Genomic DNA, 23,482 nt, shown 5'->3' with positions numbered 1-23,482 from the left:
CGCATTTCTCAAATCATTTCTTTTCTCTTGCTGTTTGATCTGGGCGGTCACTGGTCACTGCTGTGGTCTGCTGCTTGTACCAACAGGGCTTAGAGAGATCATGGTGGGAATCAATGTAAATATATGCATCATAAGAAGATTCAAATGAGCCTCTTGAATAAATCTTTCACTTCCTGTGCAAGACGCCAAGCCGAAACACCATCTGTGCTTGACACCTGTCTGCTCCAGTGCCGCTCAAATACAAAAGTAACTGTAAGTCTATGTACTTTTAGGTATTTTTCTTTAAGTAATAGCTATAAACAAATACAGCTATTGATACTTTGCGGTGTGTGTTCTACATTCGTCTCTATTGGCGGAATGTTCAACAGTTACCATGGTGACATAATCTACACATTAGCAAAACTTAAAACCAATATAAAAAGTGTAATGGATTTAAACAACACATTTTCAGGAGCCTGTGATGAATACATGGTCCTGTTTAGGAGTTTGATTTTCAACAAAAAAAGGTGAGAGTGACTGCTATCTAGCTTGTGACAGTAATTTTATGTGTGAAACTTGTTTCACAGTACAAATCATCTCACCTGTTATAGCTCCAACCAAGTCAGCTCAGACCAAGTCAGAATAAAGATCACAAGAATGCTTGCAGGTAAAAACGACAAAATATTTTATCGGAAGTGCCTTTTGTTTAGACAGCATTTTTGGGGCTAAAAAACGCAAAAACCTGAAACCATCCTCCAGAGAGGAAAAGTTGAATACGCTCCGCCATAGCGTTTCCGTCTACACTGCCCAAGATGCAAAACTCTAGTCAGATCTGCTCACGTCGCGTACGCGTTTACGTCACATACATCACCACCTAGCATCACCACCTAGCCACCTGGCATGCACACCCAATCAAATTCCACACACTTTTGCGTCATAGTATGCATGCAGATTTCCTCCTGAAAACACTCGTCTAAATGCAGAATAAAAAGATGCCACTTTTGTGTCTTCTGCTCAGACTGTCATCATATAAACGTAGCCTAGGTCTAACTTGAGTAACAGAGCTTCTAACAGAGCAGTGCTTTCAGTTAGCGGCACATCCCCAGGGAATGTTGAGGACATCGGCTGCAAAGTATCAGAAGGAGTGATGGTATTGTCAGTGAGAAGTAAATATCGATAAGTAATGCTTTGCCTCGCTGTAGTTTTTATAGCAGTACTGAGTGGAGTATCAAGTACAATGTCGTAATCCTTGCTCTTTTATTACTTGCAATTTATTAGTTATGATCACTTTGTGCTTTTAATTCAAAAGCAGTAAAACAATTTAAAGGGCCTAAATTACACTGTTTTCTGATCTTTGTTACAATGCTGTTTTCTCAGCAAAAACATACCTAGAGTTGCATTTTGTTTCATTCACACGTTTAACACACAAACCCTGCATATTCTCTCAAACTGACAACAGTCTATTTCACTTTGTGATATTATGGGGTAATACAGGAAGTGCTCCACTGTGTTTTTAAACTCCATACACTGTCACATTATTCATTTCTATACTTTCAGCTCTGGAATTGCCCATCTCTACACAGAAAAAAAGTTTAAATATAGCTCTAAACTGGAAAACTACCACTACATGACATCACAAGGTGGAACAGAGAATTTTGAGCTTTGGAGATGTGAACAGACATATAAAAAAGCATTACTCAAACTAAATGAAGCAAAACACAGCTCTAGTTATGTATGTGGAGGTAATCACATTGTAACATGGTTTAGAGCTCACAAGAATCCACTGTGTATAATGTAGGACCCAAAAGAAACTTTGTTGTTGTACATATTTCAAAATGTTTTCCCACCTCCACAAGTACTAACATGATTTTAAATATCACCTCGTCTAAATCGTACTGATGAGTGCTTTGCTGGGGCTGGACATATACATAGCTAACAACATCCCTCCCACCACCACGGTAGTTTTGATGAGTATTTTTATCTCCCCTTTAAGCCCTGCGTGGTTCTATTATCAGTAATGGCACAGACACACGCAAACAGAATGAGTCCTGTCTATTCTGAGCTCTGTGACTGGGCCTGGAGCTGGAGTGTCAGTAATTACATCTGTCAGTGTGTGGCTTCACCTGCCGTCGCACCGTCCTTCTCAACAACTGCTGCCACTTTGAAAAAAACATCAGAAGAAACCGTTTATCATGTACGGCCATGTTGCACTGAAGTAAGTCCAGAGAAAGTGTGCCAGGCATATGGAGATTTGACCCTCACTGACTAAATGCTTTTGTAGACAGGAGCACATTAGATCCATGTTGGTGCCAAAGCCTGTCAAATTACTTTTCTGAAACGCCACTGAGCCAATCAGGCGTAACATTATGACCAAGTAATCCGAGAATGTCTTGCCTTTTTGAACTGAACTAGCCTGACAGTTTTGTGTAAGGAAGGGATAAGATCTGGTGCTTTAAGATCTTGCGAGTCAAAATTGCCACAAGACTGTACACACATGAGAAAAATCTTGTGAGAGTTTATTCCCTTGTATTTTTGCATTGGATTAACTTTGCTGAGTAACTCTTCTTAAGAAGCTGTAATACCAAAAGGCAGTGCTGCAATGACAGCAAAACCAAACATTAAATAAATAAAAAAAATTGTGAAGCAAAAATTATTAATTGAATGGCACAATTTAAAAATAGTATCAAAATCGTATTTGTGACAGGTCTTTTCTCATAGAAAATGTGCCTCATTCCATCCCTCATAGCTGTATATATTTATATAATTAAATTGGACTTACTCAAAACAAAATGAGCTATCCTAAAAAATCAACAATTTGTAAAAAACAGTAAGCATGAGGATTTAAACCTGATTCACTGTGTGTGTAACTGTGTTTGTTAATCTGACCTGAAAAAGACATTTGCAGGCGCTTGCTTGTTTGAGTGAATGAAAAATGTTTCCTAGCAACACTGTGCAGCACAAGAGTGTACAAAGAGAGAAACAAACACCATCTGCCCACTTCCTGCTGTTCAGGAAGCAGGAGCAGCAACAAGATGGCCGCCCTCATGTGGAGCCGGCTCAGACCCTGGTTGGTCGGTTCTCCTTGGAGACACTTCTCCAAATGCACGGTTAGCATAGACCTGATCATTATATTGACTCTACATTTCTAATTGTCGATGGATGCTGGTGAAAATCTAAGAGAATGACTGACCACAATCTGAACCCTTAAAGTTCAAAACTATTAGAAAAAGAAATATGGTCTTTGAATGTGACACAGGGCTCATCAGTTCTAAATAGTTTTCAGTGCGCTTTTCATCAAGTTATGGCCGAATCATATTCATACTGTATAATCTCCCAGATTATTTGTAAGAATCCTCTTCAAAACATCAATAATGTATAATATTAATTCGGCTGAGGCTCAAGGTGTACTCCTGAAATGGTATTTGGGCCCCATATTCAAGATTAAAATCTTAATGAAATTGAAAGCAGAGCTACAAAACAAAACAAAACCAATCTCAGTAATTTAAATAAACATCAAAACAAATTATATTGTTCTTGATTGATTCCTGCAGCTCTTGCAGGCCTCCTCACCTTGAGCCCATTAAACACAAGGACAACTGTAGCTGTGTAGAATATCAATCTGATCACAAAGGCACAATGCACATACAGACGCCTCAGAGGGTCATTTGCTGCAACATCGCCCACAGTATTTCAGGTGTGTTAACAAATGCCCTTCACCTCCTGACCCACAACATTTGGTCCAGTAGTAGACATTGTTTTGTGAGCCTTACTAGTCATCCCACAGGTGAAGGTGCTATGTAACTTGTGAAAAGACAGTTCTAGAAAAAAGCTACTGGTTAATTTTCACTGGAAAGAGTCGTGCATGCCCGGTTGATCTGTGTGAAGGTTTGTTGGATAGGAAAAGTGAGATATTCCTTTTGCTTGAATGCAGAATTTCCCCCTGAAACCTTTTAGATTTGGGAAGAAATGATATGTAATATTATTCACATAGTATATTTGCTCAATGTAATGTCTAATGTATGGAGTGGTAATGCTTCCCTTATTCTAGTACTTACATGTAGCGCAGCTGAGGGTTCTTGGAGAAGACACGAGCTTGAAGGTAATGCAGGTTGCTCCTTGTGATGGTTCTACGGCACAAACACAAGGTCAGAAGCATCACTATAACAGGTGAATGGAGTTTATGGATTCTCAGAATACTTTTGGCTGCAATTGCCCCAAAAATCACAATTCAGAATTTCATTATGTAAATCAAGTGAGAGATACAGGACTACATTTATACCATACTCCATACAACTGTACAACAACTCACCCTTATGTAACAGATAACCCAATGTCCTGTCAATCATTATACCATTTTTGCACAGTTTCTCCTTATGACTTCTTGTATACAGCTGAGATATATTTGTATTACTATGTTTCTATATTTTATTTTTACTTGGACGCATACATGCATATAATTATGCATAATCTGACACCAGCCTCTTGCTATTTTTGTTACTTAGAATTTATTATTACCATTTATATTTTTACTCTTAGTTATTATAATATATTGTGATATGTGAGCTACTGTCCAAATCATTTTGCTTGTGGATCAAGTTTGTCTAAGTCTGAGTGTAATTAATAACAAAAATAGGGAAATGTAAGTGTCTATTGCCTTTCTACCAGTGTGAATTCAGCAGGATTACCACAGCTCAGTGTGAAATCAACCTGTTCAAACTGTAATGAGGAGCAGTTTATTGGGAAATGCTCACAAGAAGCATAGTGGCAAAAGGAGCCGACAAACTCAAATGAGAAAATCTTTCAAATGCGATGACTATTAAAGTACCCGTGGCAGGTTTTCATATTTTTTATATTTTTAGTTAGTTTTGTGGAATAATACCTATCGTAAATACTTATCATCCTTTTACATGAGTCAAATTTGTGCAGAAAAGTTAAAAAAAAAAAATGGTTAAAAAAAAACACGTAATTGGACTGAAAGGAATCAATCCATGTCATCAGTATACAAAATACCCAACACTGTTTAAAAATTACATAAAAATAAAATTTTTATGAGTCAAATACAAATTACTAAGTAAATTAGATGAGCTTTGGCCCTTGTTTAAAATAATTTCTTGGTAATTATGAAATTACCTCTACCCGTCCAAACAGGAAGTAAAATTATCAAAATGACTAGACAATTAAACAAGATTTGTAGCAAAATCTTGTAAATATGTTAAAGATGCTCTGACATTTCTAACATTTCTGGTTGAGGGTCCGCTCATCGCTTGTCTCTAAGGAGATGTTATTGCTCTGCCTGGAAAGTGCCACAGTATGGTATTAGACTTGGCTATTTCCGTAAAAACATCCATGTGACACCATCAAGTTAAGTCTCTGGAGGAGCGACCCCACTCACAGTAAGAATGCATGTATTTTTGGGCAATTAAAATGTATTGTTATTGTTGTTTTTTTTTGTATTTATATATATATTTTGGGCAAGAAAATGTTTATATTCTTATACAATGAAACATATAACATAAGTGAAATCATAATAGAAATGAAAATAACTACAACTAAAAAATTGCCCAAAAAGAGTGGGAAGAAGAAAATGTATTTAATCCCACCCTCACTCTTCTAATCTAAAACAATGAGCTATCATTTGCATTTTTCAGACGTTTTGCATTAAACTATGTGAACTATTTACAAGTGGGGATAATGAGCAACTGTTGTAGCTTGGTAGTATAACATAAGCATACCAACAATGGTAACAATAGTGATACAGATATGGTAAATTGAATGAATACAAGATGGATACGTTGAATTCCGTACTGTGGAATATTACAGATAAAGCAAGAACATCATCATGGAGAAGTAGGTGGCACCTTTAACTATGTTTTAGTAAAATGTATAATGTATTCTTTCATAACATTAACAGTGTAAACATTGTAAAGCAGTATCACTCACAGTCTCTGTAGGCCGGTGTACAGCTCCATGTCCACATCTCTCAAATTCTGCAGACCTGTCCAGTTCTCTATGTATCTGTGGACAGAGAACACATGGATCAGACAGGCTGTCAATTACCATGCACTTTCAACGGAAAGAGTTCTGGGTGTTGGCAGTATTGTTACACAGTCAATTAGGTCTGTCACGAAACAAATTTGGAAGAAAATATAGACCATAAATGTTAATGCTGAACTAATTTATGCCACTGTCACAATAACTCAAAAGCAGATTTAAACCATAAAAACCATTTGCAATCTATAAAACATGAACTGTATAAAATAAACAGTAGAATGAGACACTTTAGTATTTAGTTTACATCTGTAATTCAACCTTCTAAGGCCCAAACCTTATCATAAAGCCAAGAAACAAGCATAGATTTCTCAATAGTGCAAAGAAAATGTACACATGATAAATATTGACCCCCAAAAAATATTGTTCCGGCTTTCATATATTGAAGTCAATATAGTAATTATCATGACAGGTCTACAAACAATAGCATAGGTCATGGACTGGATGCCAAAGTCATTGCATCGAGAAGGCAATATTCTCAAAAACACAACTCTAAAATTAATTCTACAACACTTCCAAAAAAACATTAACCTTCCAGCATTTCATCTTTTCTGAAAATGAAAGCCAATCCTAGTTTCCATGTTTCTTCAAATGGCTTGACTTTTACGATGGTGATGTTGAAAATGGGCATGAGCAACAGAAGTGAGTAAAACAAGCCTCTATCCTTTCTCTAAACATAAGTGTGAATGTAGATTACAGATGGGCTGACGAGAGCCTGTCTGCGCCGGAGCAGACTCAGTGGAGCGTGCTCATTGATTGTGGGTTATTTTTTACCTGACACAGCTTCTGTTTCCCCCAAGGCCCACAGACTTACAGCCTAATCAAATGAGATCAATCAAATTAGACATCTAAATACCCATTTAGACACCAGTTAGCAGTCTCCTCACACAAACCACACACCCAGCACATTTCACTTCAGACGCTTGTACAAACACGCTACAGCTGCTGTCAAGTATTAAAATAAGGTTAGACTAAATAAATAATTTACGATTTCTTTTTTGTTTTGGTTTGAAAGCAGATGGTTGTTTTGACATGGAAACTTGTCATACGTTAGGGAGACAAAACAAACAAAACCAATAATGCGTTTGCTTTTGGAGGATTTCTGGAAGATTAAACCTATTCGTTTAAAAGGGCACCGTGTAACTTTTCTGTGTAATGGTGCGCCACCTGCTTGTCTCCACTGAGATGTTTTTGTTCTCCCTAAGTTTTCCACATTATGGCATTATATTGTTTGTTTGGGTTTTTTTTTTACTCAAAAACAACTTGAATTACATGTATTCTTACTGTGAGCAGGGTCACCTGTCTCACTGACTTGTAACTTGAGTTGGTCATGTCACCTGCTTGTCTTTATGAGATAGATAAGGAGCTAAGTTTAATGCCACACTGTGGAACACCAGGGAAAGCAAAAATGCATCCATTTGAAGAAAAGTTGCAAACGAACCGCACGTTATAGCAAGGTAAGATATCAAGTTAAACCCGAGATGGATTAGACCCTTTTTGGCCAAAGATATGAAATATTAATTTTGAGAACATGTTAAAGTAGATCCAATTATTAAACATTCTATGTTATGTAAAATTGAGTCTTGTAAGTTTTAGGCCAGTTTACAATATTGTTATCAAAAACAGACCTGGAGTGTTTTTGTTTCATTCACACGTGTCAGTAATCCTTTATACCCTGTCTACATCCCGCAAAACTCAAAATGCTTAACAGCAGGGTTGAAAGCATCCACATGGTTCTAGTAAAGGTGTATGGACTTTAAAAACACAGTGAAGCACTCCTTACATTACAAAGTGTTTTCTGTTTGAGAAAAGAACTTAGCGTAAATATGTAGGATTTGTGTGTTAAACATGTGTCAAACAAAATATAACTCTGGGTATGTTTTTGAAGAGGAAACAACATTGTAACATAGGTCAGAAAATAGTGTAATATGGGTCTGTTAAAATAAACTAGAAATGGTAGTTATGTCAGCTCACTATTGCAATGTAGCTTTAACTATTCAGAGTTGTCAACTTTTAATATTGTGTTTAGATTTTATGCTGCCTGTAACCTTTACCCTCTACTTAACTATGCTCATAATATGCGTCAATTTAGCTTGTAAATGCTTTCACACCTTTGTCTCAATATATAATGAATTTTGAACCTCAACTACGATAGCTGCTTCCTACGTATTCAGTCATGGCAATGTGTTTACACTGAGTCCCAAATGAAGAGTGTTGGACAAGGAAGCGGAGATGCAGAGAGCAGGGAGTGAGTCTTATGAGCTGAGATTGTAGCACTATGAGGTGTGAAGGCCCCAATTGATTGCAGTGTTTGGTTTCATGCACATTAAATATTAATGTGACTGCATTTACTAAAGGGCCAACAGAGAGAGAGAGAGAGAGAGAGAGGTAGTGTGTTTATGTTCATATGAGTGATTCTCTCCTGTTTAGTGTGTTACTACTCTCAGTGTATATCAGTCTATAAGTCTATATCATAAAAGGTCCTATATTATGCAAAATTGATTCTTGTGAGCTTTAAGTCAGGTTAGAATGCTGTTACCTCAAAAACATACCTGGAGTTGTGTTTTGTTTGTTTGAGTAATTCTTTAGTATTAGTTTGTCTACATCTCCAAAGCTCAAAATGCTCTGTTCCACCTTATGATGTTACAAACTGGTAGGTTTCAAGTTAACAGCTACTATTAATTAGGGATGTAACAGTAATCGAAATATCATGATATCGTATCGTCAAAGTTCTCACAATAATCATGGCCCATCACAAAATATCGAATTACAAATCTCTTTGCTTAAATGAATAGTTATGGTGCAGTAATAGCTAAAAAAAAAAGACAAAGGGAACTACATAGTCCATGATCCTTTGCTCCATTTCAGTGTAGACTACATGAAGAAATAACAGTTCTAACCACTTTAAAGCACTTAGTTCTTTGGATTAAGTCTTGTCAAGGCATTTTAAGAGGAAAAAGTAGCATATTAACCCACCATATTGTTACCCACCACAAAATATCACAATAAATATACCTTGAGATGTATGTTGTGAAAACATTGTACCGAGAGATTTGGATATTGTTACATTCCCATGATATCGTACTAAATATCGTACCGTGAAGTTCATACTGTGACGATACCGTATCGTGAGACTTGGATACCATTACACTCCTACCATTTACCTTTAGTTTAGCAGAGTTTGGAAATCCAAAAAAATTGTTGAGTTGAAATCACCCAAATGACTCCAGTGAAGGTTTAAAAACACAATTTAAAAACACCGTGGAGCACTTCCTGTATTACCCCATGACATCACAAGGTGGTACAGAGCATTTTCTATTTGAGAGAAGAACTTAGCTTAAATATGCAGGGTTTGTGTGTTAAACGTGTGTGAATGAAACAAAACACAATTCCAGCTATGTTTTTGACAATGAACAGCATTATAACAGATGACAAAATCGTGTAATATGGGCTCTTTAAAGTATGGATATATTAGTGTTACAGCTGTTTTCATTTAAAGCAGATTTGAGGCAGTTCTACATCAGAAGTAGCCTTTTTACTTATTTATCCCACAAACCCACAGTACATCCACTTAGTCTTGAAGGAACAGCCTTAGTGCAACACAAGCGCCCCCACTGAAGAAGCAGCAGATAAATATATATTGTGGCCGGTGGCTGGTCGCTATGGCAACAGACCACTCTGCGTCCGTGTAGCTCGACGCTCTCACTTTGTATTCAGAAGCATGACACACTGAGAGGAGGCAGTCCAGGCCTTCATCACACAGAGCGGATCTGCATTGGCCCAGTATAGACAGAGACATGTTTAGGTTTAGGTTTAGGTTCGATCGGACACTGGACAGTCAGGGGCAAGAAGAGGTTTGGAGGTAAAAGCACGAGAACAACTTTTGATCTTCAGTTTTGTTTGAGCAAAGTCTAGACAGATGCAAGAAGTCAAACTAACAGTTCATGTTAATTTACTTCTACATGGCTGTTGGACACAAACAGCAGAAATGACACAAATTAAATTGGATAAATAATTTACAGTGGGTGTTTATTGTTCTTATTTAAAGCCTACATTGAAATGGTAAAAATAAATTTCAAAATCATTGTCTAAAAATGATCCCAATGGGAGAGAACCTAGGCCTACATTGTTTACGATTTTATCACAAGTCATGTAGTTTGTAGTTTTATATATGCCAATAAGAGGCAATTAAAGATACTGGCTGCTCCTACGAGTTCATACGATTGGTTAAACGCACAGGTCATTCACTGCACAAAAACAGAAAAGCACTGAATCATTACATATTTCACCAAAAAAAAGATTGTCACGGATATCAGATCATAAGTCAAATGTTATTACCAATCACCAAGCCCTATTGTGCGGTCAAACCTGCAAACCTGCCATTATAGGGAATAAGGCTGGAATCAGAACCACAATTGGATAACTTTATTCATTCTAAAAGGGCAATTCAGTTCAGAGCTGTTGCTAAGAAGAAAAAAATGATCGAAAAAACAATAACAGTGACGAAACCGTGTCACATCAGTCAGTGCAAGTTCAGCAGCACAGACAGGTTCACGTCCTCTTCGTTAAAGCGCTCTTGTCAAATGAAACAAATAATGAATGACTGTTTATTTCAGTTTTTGGTCTTAATGTGCCTAAAAACAACACCTACTCCGTCCTACAGCGGTTAAGGTTTGACCACTGAATTAAAAAACGTGATGGGTGTGGGAATAAAGAAGTGTGAGTATCTTTTGCAGCTCGGGCAAGATAGCACCGCCTAGAGGGCATCAGGGAGAACTCCTGCTTAAAGATATGGCCATTGGGGTCATCTAATATTCTCTTAGCTTTGTGGACCACCTGCCTCCACCACAGGGCGTCTAAGCAGGACATGTGCACACCTGTGATTTTTCAGCTGATCTTCACAGCGCTGTTCAAACGGTTCTTATCTTTAAGAGAAGAAGCTTGCAGAACCAGCAATAAAAGTGAAAGTTTTAAAAGCTCTCAATAAAGTAACAATAAAAGCTATGAAGATGATTAGGTTTGAAATAAACACAATAAACGCATTTCAAAGTCAAACAGAGACAAGATAAGACAATATCACAATTTCAGCCTCTACCCATTAACAGTATAGTGCTGTGGTTTGAACAGTTCCTCTTAAAGTCGATTAGCTTTAGTTTTTCCAACTTTTAGATCTAGGTTCTTCAAAGTCTATCAAAGTCTACCATACCCAGTTTTCAGCAGGATTAGAACATCAAAATGGAGTCTAAAGACGGACAGGAGATCACCAGTAGAGGGTGCTGTTTTGTCTTGTCTCTGTCTCTATAAAGGGCAGTGCAATTACTGGACAGTTTATGGTGCATATTACAACGTGTTGGACTCATAAACCCAGGAGAACATGTTACTCACTTTCATCTAGTCTAAAAAAAGACTGTGACAAAAACAAGACACAAGCAATCTAAACTAGGTCTATAAATGAAGAAGACTAAATAAATTATTAAAATACGCTGAAATCAGAGTGAGCCTTGTGTGCCACTGTGGCTTAGTTATTGTTGTTTATTGGAGAGCAGATTGTGTTCATGTTTGCGATCAGTATAAAATTGAGTTGGTATACAAAGCCTTGTAAGCCGTGTATCTGAGCATGTATCTTGCTCCAGTACAGATATATGCAGTTCTTGAGGTCAAAATAAAACTGTGTGCTATCTGAATCTAGTTCTGAAAGCACTTATAAACTCATCACAGTGAATAATGGATAGGATACTCGGAAAGCTTAAATGTGCATTGTATAACTTTTCTGGTTTAGGGCCGTTCAAATGCTTTTCTTCATTTATTGCTTTATCCGAAATGGTTCACAGCATGGAATTAAATCTTTCTATCTTCATGGAGACCACAATTGACCAAATTACAGGTCAGATCTGGGGAGAGGCAACCCACAAAAATCAGTTTTTAACCCTTTTGTATTAAATTTGGTGGCAATATAAAGCTCAGGATCATTCACATGGAATTTTCACGCATTCCTGACCATCCTAGCAGTCCTGGCGTGACCTTGCAATATTATCAGTAATATTTTATGGTTTTTACTCTTTGTTTCCGAGCTTTATTCAGACATACAGACATGGTTTTTGTCAGTTGAAAGGTACAATTTAACGCAGTTTACGTGGAGGTCCAATTCCAGCAAAAATATTATAAATATTTGTGTATTCTGTTCAAAGGAAATTATCTATAGAGTTATATTGGCCCCTGACATCAAATTTGTGAATGCAGCCTAATAGAAAATAAGCTACATAAGCAATAACAAGGCACTAGTTTCTTCAATGTCCTTGTAAAGAAGCACGTTTGTTTGACCTGGGCCCATCCATAACAGTGAGCATGATTGACCTCTTTGAATGTGTTAATGCACACTGAGGACAGTATTGACTTGGTCTTTTCATTTTCATGAGATATGAGACAGCAAGTGTAATGGACAGCATGTTAATATTGACGACATAGATTCACACTTATTGATCATCTGTCATAATGTTGTTCATTATGAGCTCCACGGACAAACAGCATAAAAAGGATTTGTAGTTTTGTGGTTATAGGAATGAACTGAAGGCATGTTTTGTATGATGTTGACAAGTTATGGTTGTCATTTAACTGTTCTTGAATCGCTAAAAAATCCTCTTTTATGCAGGCCTGTCACAATAAATACTATATTGATTTAATAAATGTTAAATGAAACAATAATTTTAGGAAGGTCAGTATTTATCATTGGTGCTTTTTCTTTTTACTAGTGGGACATTTTTGGTTTGTTTGTTTTTCTGTACTACGTTGAGATTTGAGCTGTAGAGTGTTGAAATATGAACTTTTATGGCTCATTATAGACACAAACTAATACTACAATTTATTGCAGATCATATTAGAATACTTTGGATAATTCTGCTTTATGGTTTGGGCTCAGTACCGTCTATATTTACTTAATAATATGTCAGTGCAATATGTCGCACATCAAAATTTGTTACCATGACAGGCCTACTTTAATGAAGCATCTTTAACAAGCTAAAGAAGCAGTAGAGGTGTAATGATCTGTCCCCCATTGACCCCACCAATCAACAGGAAGGGCATCCAGCTTAAACATCAGGCTAATCACCATGAAGCTGGTTTGCTTTGATGGACTTCTTGCAAAAAAGGAAGCGAAAACAAACAAAAAAATTGAAAAAAGTTACTTTGTGTACCTGTTTTATAATTATCTGTACTTCCCCCACATTTTGAGAGAGGCTTTATCTAACAGCACGACTATCAAAATCCCACATTGTCGGCCCACTGACAGGTGCTGTGTGTTTGCTCCTGTCGCTGCGTGGCACTAATGAGCATAAATGCACTGACCTGCTCACTCAGCAGCACATCTGCATCACCTGCAAGGAGACACGGGGCCATCCACAACCACTGCTCCCTACGAGACCAGAGCCTCTGCAGTTATCTAAATCAGCAACCAAGTAATAATAACTAGGGCTTAAAATACTGATTGACTCTTTAGAAGTTTTATTTTTCAGCTTATAATAGAATATTTAGTATTTACTTTTTCAGATCTTGGCCTCTTATCTGAATTACTTCAAATTTACTTATAGCATTTTTCTCACAACTGTTATTTGAAGTAATAAGCAAGAAAGTTAAACATGAAGTTATACATCAGTGTGAAATACCATTACAGTAGTGCCCCATGCTTTATAGAACGCCTGAAATGAAGTGCTGATTGTAGTAAAAGATCTAAAGAAAAACTGCCATTAATGTGGAAGTGGAATAATTTAAACTTTCAGATTTTTCAACAAATTTAGGCAAGGATAATGTGAAACCAGATGTCAGATATGCCCCAAGTCTAGCCTACAATGCTCATTACGTTGAGAGGTCAGTACTCTTGCACATCAATGGAAAATATCACACATTAACAAGTCTTCATACAACTAATGAACCCATACGCCACAAGACACCAGTCCTCTCATCTTCGTTTGCACACTTCAGGGGGCCATGCCTGATCTCTGTATCCACTCTTTATTACAAATATCCAACAGCTCTAAATATGTCCTTTTAATTATTCCAGTCTGCTTCTTGCTAAGTGCCTGGAGGAATGCAGCCAAACATTAGTCACATAACTGGCCCAACAGTGTGAAAGAGCAGCCAGCCCTATCCTTCACTGTGACGCCTCCTGTCACTCCAACATGGACATAATGGCAGTGGCACCTAACGTTATTGAATATTTGAACATGTTTAATGTGCATGTGCTGTTTGCAATGGCTCCAGGCAGGTGACAGTGACAGGGATAGACGGGGTTTTATTCACTGATGCCAGGGTGACTTGGGTGCAACTCCAAATGCTACCCTGAGAAAGTCATTTAAAGGTGGATTGTGTAACTTTTCTGGTGGAGGATCCGTCAAGTGCTTTTCTCCATAGAAATGTTATTGCTTCATCTGGAATGTTTCACAGTATGGCAATAAACCTTTCTATCTTCATGGAGACCAAACCAGACCTAGTAACAGGTCAGATCTGTGGAGAGGCAACCCCGCTCACAGCCAGAATGCCTGTTTTTGTAGGTATTTTTGAGCTATAAAACCACTGTAATTTAATAAATGTGATGTAGAACTGGGGAACATTTCAGGCAGAGCAGTAGGGATGTGCAAAAATATTGAAATATCAATATATATTGTATTGTTTAATTTGATGATACGTATCAGCAGCTTCTTAATGATAAGCAGCCCTGCAGAGCAGTGACATATCCATACAAACAAGCAGGTGATGGACCCACAGCCAGAAAAGTTACAGAGTGCACCTTTAAAGCATCTAATGTGTGGGTCTGAAATACACTAAAAATATAAAAATGTTCTAGAGCCTACAGATCTAGACCTGTCACAGTAACACATTTTGAGGCATGATATATTGCAACAGAGAAATATTGCAATAAATGATAGTATTGAAACTATTTTATGCCACTGATTAAGATTTAAATAAAGCAATATAATCCAAGTAAACACATTTTTAAATTGACAATATCATTAAAAGGCTTGAACTGCAACAAATAAATAGCAGAATGAATCAATAATCATCAATAGAAGTTATTTTTTCAGTCCTCTATATATTTTGTTCCAGCTTTGAACGATAAAACGATACAGTGATTATTGTGATAGGCCTATCTAGAACACAGTTTATTGTGATTCATGTAGTTACTATTTTTTAAATATGCCATTAAAAGCAACTCGGTCTGTCACCAAACTAAGTCACAAATTTTCAAGTAGAGTATATTGCTATATAATAGTCGACAATAATATTCAAACTACTTTATGCCACTGACACAATAACCTTAAAGCAGAATGAGTCCTCCTAAAAATATTCTAAATTTACAATATTGTTAAAATTAAATGAGAAAATGAGCTGCTAAAAAGATTGCTTTGTATCTATAATGAGCCATAGCTATTAATTCACCCCTCTACAGCTCAAATATGATTCTTGTACAGAAAAATACCAAATAGTTCCAAACTAGTACAAAAGTCACCTATTGAATGGTTAATTTAGTAATTACTGTGACAGAACTAGAAGCAACTAATGCCACCTAACACTCCTGGGAGTTTATTTTTATTTTATTTATTTGATTATTTATTTAAAGTATAAAAAGATATTAACAGTTTCACAGCATCAAACATACAAGAAATGAATTAAAATGAGCAAAAAGAAGAATAATCTTATGTTATCTGCCCCCTTTTCCCTTTTCCAGACAATACATCAAAACTGATCACTTTAAAACATTTCAGATCAGTACATTTCAGTTCAGTCACAATAAATATCATCAATTGCAAGTTTATACTTCTCTGTGATTGGTCAACGAACACATATTGTGCTTGTGTCTGCTCTACAGTTATAAACAATTACACCCGATCATTAATATGTTATAATTTGAACATTTTAAATCACAATATTCTAAAACACAAACTTAATAAGAGAATCAAGAATGTTGACTTCTGCGTTAGAAAACTGCGGTGTCCGGTGGGAGCTGATATCTCTGTAAATGTCATCACAACAAAGCGCCGTGAAGTTGTCAGCACCTTCTATAGATAGCTACACGTCACACTAGCAAGTAGAGCATATCACCGATTAAATCTGTCTATCTATCTGTCTGTTACTCATTAAAAATGAAGAGTGGATGGGGATACAGAAAAGATCTCAATCAAAAGATATCACAAAAAAGTATGTCGTCACAAGAACAGATCATGATTCAATTTCACTGTATCACCCAATATGATACAATTGTTATAAGTAATTATGTAACTGCAAAAACTCCATACTATTGTAACATAATATCATTTAACTCTAAAGACCACTGGCCACATTAACTGAGTTTAATTTACACTGAGGGCTATTTTGAGTTTTTTATTGAAATTATTTTTGACTTACCATTGTAAAGCATGTCATTGAGCACGAGCAGATTACTTAATTTATTTTCTAAAGTCGAGGTAAATCCTACAAAGACATTAACACTGTTATTTACCCCCTCAGGCCCAGTTGACACTAACAGAGCAAACTGATTGGATGCGGAGGGGTGTATCTTTTGAAGGAGGCAGCCACAGTTCAGATGTAAACAGGGAAATCACTGAGACCTCCAGCAGGGAGCACAGGCACAGCTCCTGCATGCACAATCACCAGGGCCATTTAGATACACAGAGGCCCTCTCCTCTCCACAAATACGACTAAAACACCAAAGACTATGTTAAGTGTATAACATCTATGAACAAGAAATTCTCCGCTACCTAATTAGATTTTTTGAAGGGTGTTTTTTTTTTTCATAATCATACCAAGGCAAGTAGTAATAAGAGGTAGAATTGTACATTTAATTTTGTGACATGGTTACAAAATAAAAATGGTGTTTGTTTATTTGTTGCCAAGCACATCACATCACCTGTCTTCTCTCTATGCATGCAATAGACCTAAGGAAGTAACTAATCCCTCTGTAAGTATACGCTAAGTATTTTTATGGTGGTGTGTTTTCTTCAGCCAGAAAATAAACATGCAATGCATTTCCACCAGCTGCAGGGTTCCAGTAAGTGCTTACCAAATGTCAAGACCAATTTTCCTGTAAATATCCATGCCAGACACAATCAATCAATAGATAAAAAAACTGAAGTGAGTCAGAATAAGAACTACCAAAGATCTGAATGTGTTACAAGTTGCCCAATTTAGACCAAAAGTCAGTGGGACAGACTCAGGTGGGCTTCTTGTGACCCCCCGCTGTCAACAATTAGCAAGTTTAGTGATGAGGACACTACAACTACTGAGCTGTTTACAAGCGGGCGTTGGTCTGATTGTTTTTTGCCAATCCACAAACATTAACAAGTAAACAGTAAACAGGGTATACCATTGTTTTGTTGTCAAGGAAATATTGACCAAAAATCATACTTTTAATTCCTGTGACCCAGTATATCTTAATCACAAATTGTCAAACTAGAATAAACTGTCACATGCACATTTTTGCCTAATGTCATCATTTGAAAGCAGGGCTCTAGTATTGAAGCAATGAAAAAAGACCAGCTTCATAAATCCATATATATGTTCAGTGATGCTGTTTGCTGCGTGCTGGGCTGTGGGAAGAGGGCCAGATCCGGATGACTGGCTCAATCCCAAGAAAAGTGACATTTACATTTCCATTTGTGCTCATGAGCCCCTGAATCACGGCTGCTTTTATGACTGAGAGAACAAAGCCATTTCCAACATAGCTTATTACGGCGTGTCACATAAAAAAGAGGATTTGGAGGATGTACTAACTGTATTCTCTCAAATGTTCTTCGAGCTCGGCACTTGGTGTCCTTTGTCTACAGCTGCAAGGTCAAGTTAGTCTTGTGAAGTCACCTGTTGAAGCAGCCTTTGGTTTTAAATGAGATTAGGGAACAATAGAGAGCTGTTTCTTGACTAAACCTTGGGATATTTATAAACCCTAAATGTTAAATATGAGCTTCAGGCAAAAAGCTCTAAACTCCACCCAAACCATAATTTAAACTAAACAGCTTACATTATTGACTAAATAAATTCTTTGCTGTAATTATTAGAATGAAAGCTATGGAAGTTATGCAGGCCTATGTCTAGACCTGTCAGACGACATGCCACTCACACAATAACCCAAGAGCAGGTTTAAACCACAAAAATCATTCCAAATGTATAATAATGCAATTGTTACAATACATAATTAGCAAAAATAATTGTTCCAGCTTTCATATACTGAATGATATAGTAGCCTATTTATTGGGCAGGCCAACCTAGATCTACTTCAATGTTAGTGTCATTACGGTATACAAGTATACAGACAGTACATCAATTAGTAGCCTTTTACACACTGGAATTGTTCATACATTGATTGAAAATTGTGCAATAAAAGATGCTGGACTAACAAAAGATGGGCAAATTGTTGTTGTTTTTTGCTGTTTTGTTTTTGTTTTGTTTTTTTGTTTTTAAAGCTGCAGGCCCCAGTCCCAACACTCTGAGTTTGTGAGAGAGTTGTAAAAGCCGGTGCCGCAAATCAGCAGCCTCATTTCCGTCAGTGAATCCCAGGGCAGCTGTGGCTACCAATGTGGAGAGCAAATGATGCTACTGTCGCACAGTATAAATTCAAGCCATTATGATGATTATTTTAACAAAGTTTGGAATTCAAGTTCAACAGTGCCTAAAATGTAACTGCAGTATCGGATTTTGCTCAAGCCAAAGACCACTTATAATAGTATATTGTTTAATGTACATCAGCCAATGAGAATGTGATAATTTAGTCACACAAAACAGGCTACTCCTCTACTTATTTTTGTATGACTGCTTTTATTTCACAAATACAGTTTTAGCTTTTTCACTAAATCAGCCATTTTCTTCAGTTTCACAAACAGTAGCTATCTATAGAGAAAAGCAGCAGTTCCTTCAATGGCCTATTTCTGTTTAATTATACATTCCCTTCTCGTGAATCACATTAGCTAATGCATGCAGAATAGTCGTAGATGCTTATTATTTATAGGCCTATTTTCTTCTTTTCTGTGTATCCCACGCGGTAACCATGGCAAACTATGACACAAGTCTTTACCCAACGCGTCGTGCACAAAGCCCCGCGCCGTGAACCCTCATCAGATCCAACTGTAGATCCAAGATGAGGTTTAAACAAACATTTTAGTTTAATTTTACTGTTAAACACAAAAAAATAATTGAATAAAAAAAAATAAAATAAAAAAACTTCTGGTCAGTGAGTGGCGTCTTAGCACGTTTATGTTGGCTACTGCGCGTAAGATTGGGCAGCACAGATGTCGATAATTCAAAGTCAAAGCCTGAGCGCCTGTAGCTGTAAAGACACACTGAAACCAGCGTGTGCGTGACTTACATGGAGGTGATGTTCTGAAAGAGCTCCTCGATGCCCCCGCTGCTGTTGGAGCTGTGGCCCTGAAAGGACAGCAGCGGGAAGAACTTGCTGTTGTCCGACTTGTTGCAGAATATGTCGGTGGACGAGCAGCTGCAGGTAGGCGGGCAGTCCAACACAGAGCCCAGGTAACGCTGCAGCAACAAGCTCAGCACCAGCAGCAGCCTCGGCCACCGCCACGTCCCGTCCAGGGCGCTCCACACCGCCCCGAAGCCCCCCATAGCGTGTCCCGAGACAATCCCACTCCACACTCAGTAACTGTCCCCTAAGAAGCCCCGCGTCCGCGTGCGTAATGTCCAGAGCGTGGTCACTGCCCCTGTGTCCGTGTTCAAGTGTCTTCTAGGCTACATGTCCAAATCCGCGTGGTAGCACCGGTGCGCGTGCGTGTGAGGTGTGAAATGCGTGCCTACGTGAGGTTAGATTTAATGATGCCACTTCCTCAGCCTCCTGCAGCAAAACAGCGGCGTGACACATCCACGTTGCGTGTCAAATCCACGCAGCCCTCTGCAGGTGCACGCGGTCTCCTCTCCTCTTCAGTGAGTGTCTTATGTCACCCATCCATCCCTATACGTCTCTGCTCCTCCGCTGCCTCTCTCTCCTCCAATGTGAGAAGTAGACTCCAAAGCATTTCCACCTAGCGGCCACATTGTGCACTGACTGACACACGTTAGGGGCACGTTATAAACAGGCTATTCATTTCTCAATACTGTTTTGAAGTTTTCCTTTTATACACTCACAGACCTACGTTAAGTGGCCTATCCTATTTGTGAAACCGTTGGAAGTAATTATTTTGCAGTAGGCTATATTTTGATGTTTGTTTATTAGAATTAGTAATAGATTAGAATACAATTTCAGCCAATTTCCCCAAATAGTAAAAAGATTGATTCATGTGTTTTGAAGCAGGACTCTATATTTTTTTGGCCCCGCCCAGTCATGTGACATATTTTTGCGAGCAACCACGACTTTAATGTACCTTTGACCGTAATACATTATGGATGAATCATTGATTCCTAATGGAGAGTTAATGTAGTGTGTGTGATCAGGCTGTGGTTTCATGATGGATGGCTCCTGATATGATTCTCTTTTCACTATTTCTTTGTTCTGATAATCCAGTCCAATTGTCACTGACTGACTGTGATGATGCTTTTAAAACTAAGTTGTACAAAACTGGTTGATCAATTTCAAATTTGAAATATTAAATTAAGGTTTTAATCACATTTTCATCAAGGTCATTAACTAAAAAATCCAGGACCTATTACAAAAGCAAACCATTTTGTGGTTAATTGCTAGGCCTATGTATTTTAGACACATCACAAATGCAAATAAAACCCAGTGTGTTACATTCTAATTGTTTTTATATCATATTTTAACAAGTTGGCAACTCAAATTGTTAAGTAAAAATAACATTACTACTCAAGTAGCAATAAAACTCATGTAAGCGGCCTAGGTAAAAAAAAAAAAAAAAAGTAGAAAAAGTAGAAAAAGTAGAAAAAGTACAAAGAACTGACCTGTGTGTGTCCAGGCTTTTTTTCACTAGTGTAGTATTGTTGCCCAAAGGAGGCACCCGGACCAGCCCAAGTCTTCAAGGTCTTATGTTCCATACAAAGGATTTCAGAAAAATTACAGAGAATTTAACATTTGATTCTCATCATTTTTGTAAATAAATAATTACAAATGTTTGAGGCCTTTTTATGAAAAAGTACAATTAAACTAACGCATTCAGTTTGAATGAGAGGGAGGCACCTGGGCTGCCTGATGCCATATGCCCCGCCCCAGCCACACCCATGAGCTCATCTGTCTTCAGTTACACTGAGCCCCATCTCCAGCTGATGTTTTGTTTTGCCATAAAGACCATAAACCTACTGTGAGTATCCATTTAATCTGTTGCTCTTGTGGCATTGAGTTTAAATTGTATTGATTATGTGAGATGAGACAGAGGAATAAAACAGCTTTATGCTTCATGTTTGTTGCACTGTTTCAGCACTAACTACAGAAGGACAAACTGTACATGCACATACCACAAGAACTGTTTTTCTTGTGGCCAAATATGCATGATGGAGTACTATGCTGTATATTCCTCTGATATTAAAAACTGTTACTTTATTTATTACCATCTAATCAAGCTGTACTGGAATCAAAAATGTATACATATATATATTAATTGGTTCACTGCATCATATATTTATTTGACTAAATAATTTTTTTTTAACAAATAATTATAAATAATAATAAAAACAATATTTTAAGGCAAAACATTGGACTAAAAATTGGTTGTCAAAACGAACAGTGCCCCAGTGACGGTAGAGTTGTAACAGACTTGTATTTATTGTGTTGTGTGTGATCCCAGTGGACATGTCACACATGTGAACAGCAACACAGTGATTCAGTTAAAGTGCTGCTCTCACGGCTTCGTAGTGCAGACCTGGTTACCATGACAACAGAAGGTGTTACCTGAGAATCCCCTTCATCACCATGACGGACCGCTGCAGGGGCGTGGCTGACAGCTCACCGTGCCTTCAGTTTTTTCTCTGACAGCAACAACCAAATGACAAGTACATGAAGCGAGAGAAAGAATATAACATTACAATAGTGTCAAAGACAAACACAGGATCAAAGCAGACTCTTCAAATCAAATATAACTGCACATATGATATTGAAGAACAAAAAAGGCACTTACTTCTTGCAAAAAAGCAAAAATCACAACTATAAGTGTAACCATGATAATTTAAAGTTGTAATGTGTAGCTTTCCTGGTGGAGGGTCTGCCATCTGCTCATCTCATGGTGCTTTGCCTGGGATGTCCATAGTATGGCATTAAACAAATATATCTTGTATTTATTCAATTACAGGTGCTTTTATTTATCAAAGCTACTGCAAAGCATTCTTACTGTGAGCAGGCCCACTTCTCCACAGATCTGACCAGTAACTTGGCCTGCTCCATTTAAATGTTAATGTTAAAAATTATAATTTAAATGCTGTACTGTAGAACATTCCAGGAAAAAACAATAACATCTACATGGAGTCAAGCAGGTGGCAGACCCTCCACCAGAAAAGCTACATAGTGCACCTTTAACTTGAACAATTATTTTTATGTGTTAAAGGAGTAAGGCGAGGATCTGCCACCTGCTTGTCTCCATGGAAATGTTATTGCTTTGTCTAGAATGTTCCACAGCATACATTGACTATATCTTTCAAGAGGGAGAAAAGGAGGTCACAGCACTACACTACCTTACAGTTCAGATCTGTGGAGAGTCACCTCTATTCACAGAAGGGATTATTGTATTTTAGAAACACCTGTAATGAATAAATGCTAGATGGATATGTTTAATGCCATATCATGGAGCATTCCAAGCAAAGCAATATTTTTTTTCTGGAGACAAACAGGTAACAGAAAAGTTGTGCAGTGCACCTTTAAGTACATTATTGCAACATAATATGTGTTTTATCCTTAAAACGGTTATGATTAACATTGATTTTAAGTCCTTCTACACAGCGGCTGCTGAAGTGGAGCAATGTTTTGCTGGACACATTTATTTTGCAGGTTAGAGACAGGCGCTGTGGTCTTCATTAATGGACATCATGTTTTATTGATGGTGCCAACAGGCCTGTGGTTTGGGTTGGGACAGATATTGGCTCACTAATGTAACCAGGCAAAGATGTGGGTACACAGAGGCCTATTACACCATTACAATCCCAGTAAAATATCTCTCAGACTACAACAGTTTGTACTGGTGACCCTGGTGTTCTACATTGTACGATGTTTAAGAAATACTGCTATAAATAATGTTTCAGATACATGTTGGAGCCAAATTGTTTATGAAATGTATTTGAACAAAACAATCGAATATGAGGAAACGCTACCTTGAACTTTGCAAAAATATATATGTCGTATTCTTACTTTGAATTTAACTTTTATTTCAAATGTGATTCCTCAAGTAAAGTGAAGATGTACTTACTCTGTCCAAATGTAACGCAAAACACATTTTCAGTTACAGAGGAGCTCATTCTCCAAAAAGCTTCTGCACCCCAGCTCAAACAGTGAGAGATACAGGTCTACATTCATACTATAATACTC

At 37.5% G+C, this 23,482-nt stretch overlaps 1 protein-coding gene across 1 annotated transcript in view; it reads right to left on the bottom strand.

Annotated features, from left to right (window-relative positions):
• Positions 1-19,629, bottom strand: part of LOC110169490 (NT-3 growth factor receptor-like) — a 75,112-nt gene extending 55,483 nt beyond the window's left edge. Inside the window, exons 1-3 of the mRNA XM_055155888.1 lie at positions 19,373-19,629; positions 5,920-5,994; positions 4,035-4,106 (exon numbers count right to left, since the gene is read on the bottom strand). Coding sequence (XP_055011863.1) covers positions 4,035-4,106; positions 5,920-5,994; positions 19,373-19,629 — 404 coding nt within the window. The remainder of the gene's footprint in view (positions 1-4,034; positions 4,107-5,919; positions 5,995-19,372) is intronic.
• Positions 19,630-23,482: the final 3,853 nt, after the last annotated feature.

This window comes from Boleophthalmus pectinirostris, unplaced genomic scaffold (genome assembly GCF_026225935.1).
Source record: "Boleophthalmus pectinirostris isolate CB_2022bp ecotype Guang Dong unplaced genomic scaffold, ASM2622593v1 HiC_scaffold_2, whole genome shotgun sequence".
Lineage (NCBI taxonomy): Eukaryota > Metazoa > Chordata > Actinopteri > Gobiiformes > Gobiidae > Boleophthalmus > Boleophthalmus pectinirostris.
The sequence above is the reverse complement of the archived record's forward strand: the minus strand, read 5'-3'. Positions and strand labels throughout refer to the sequence as shown.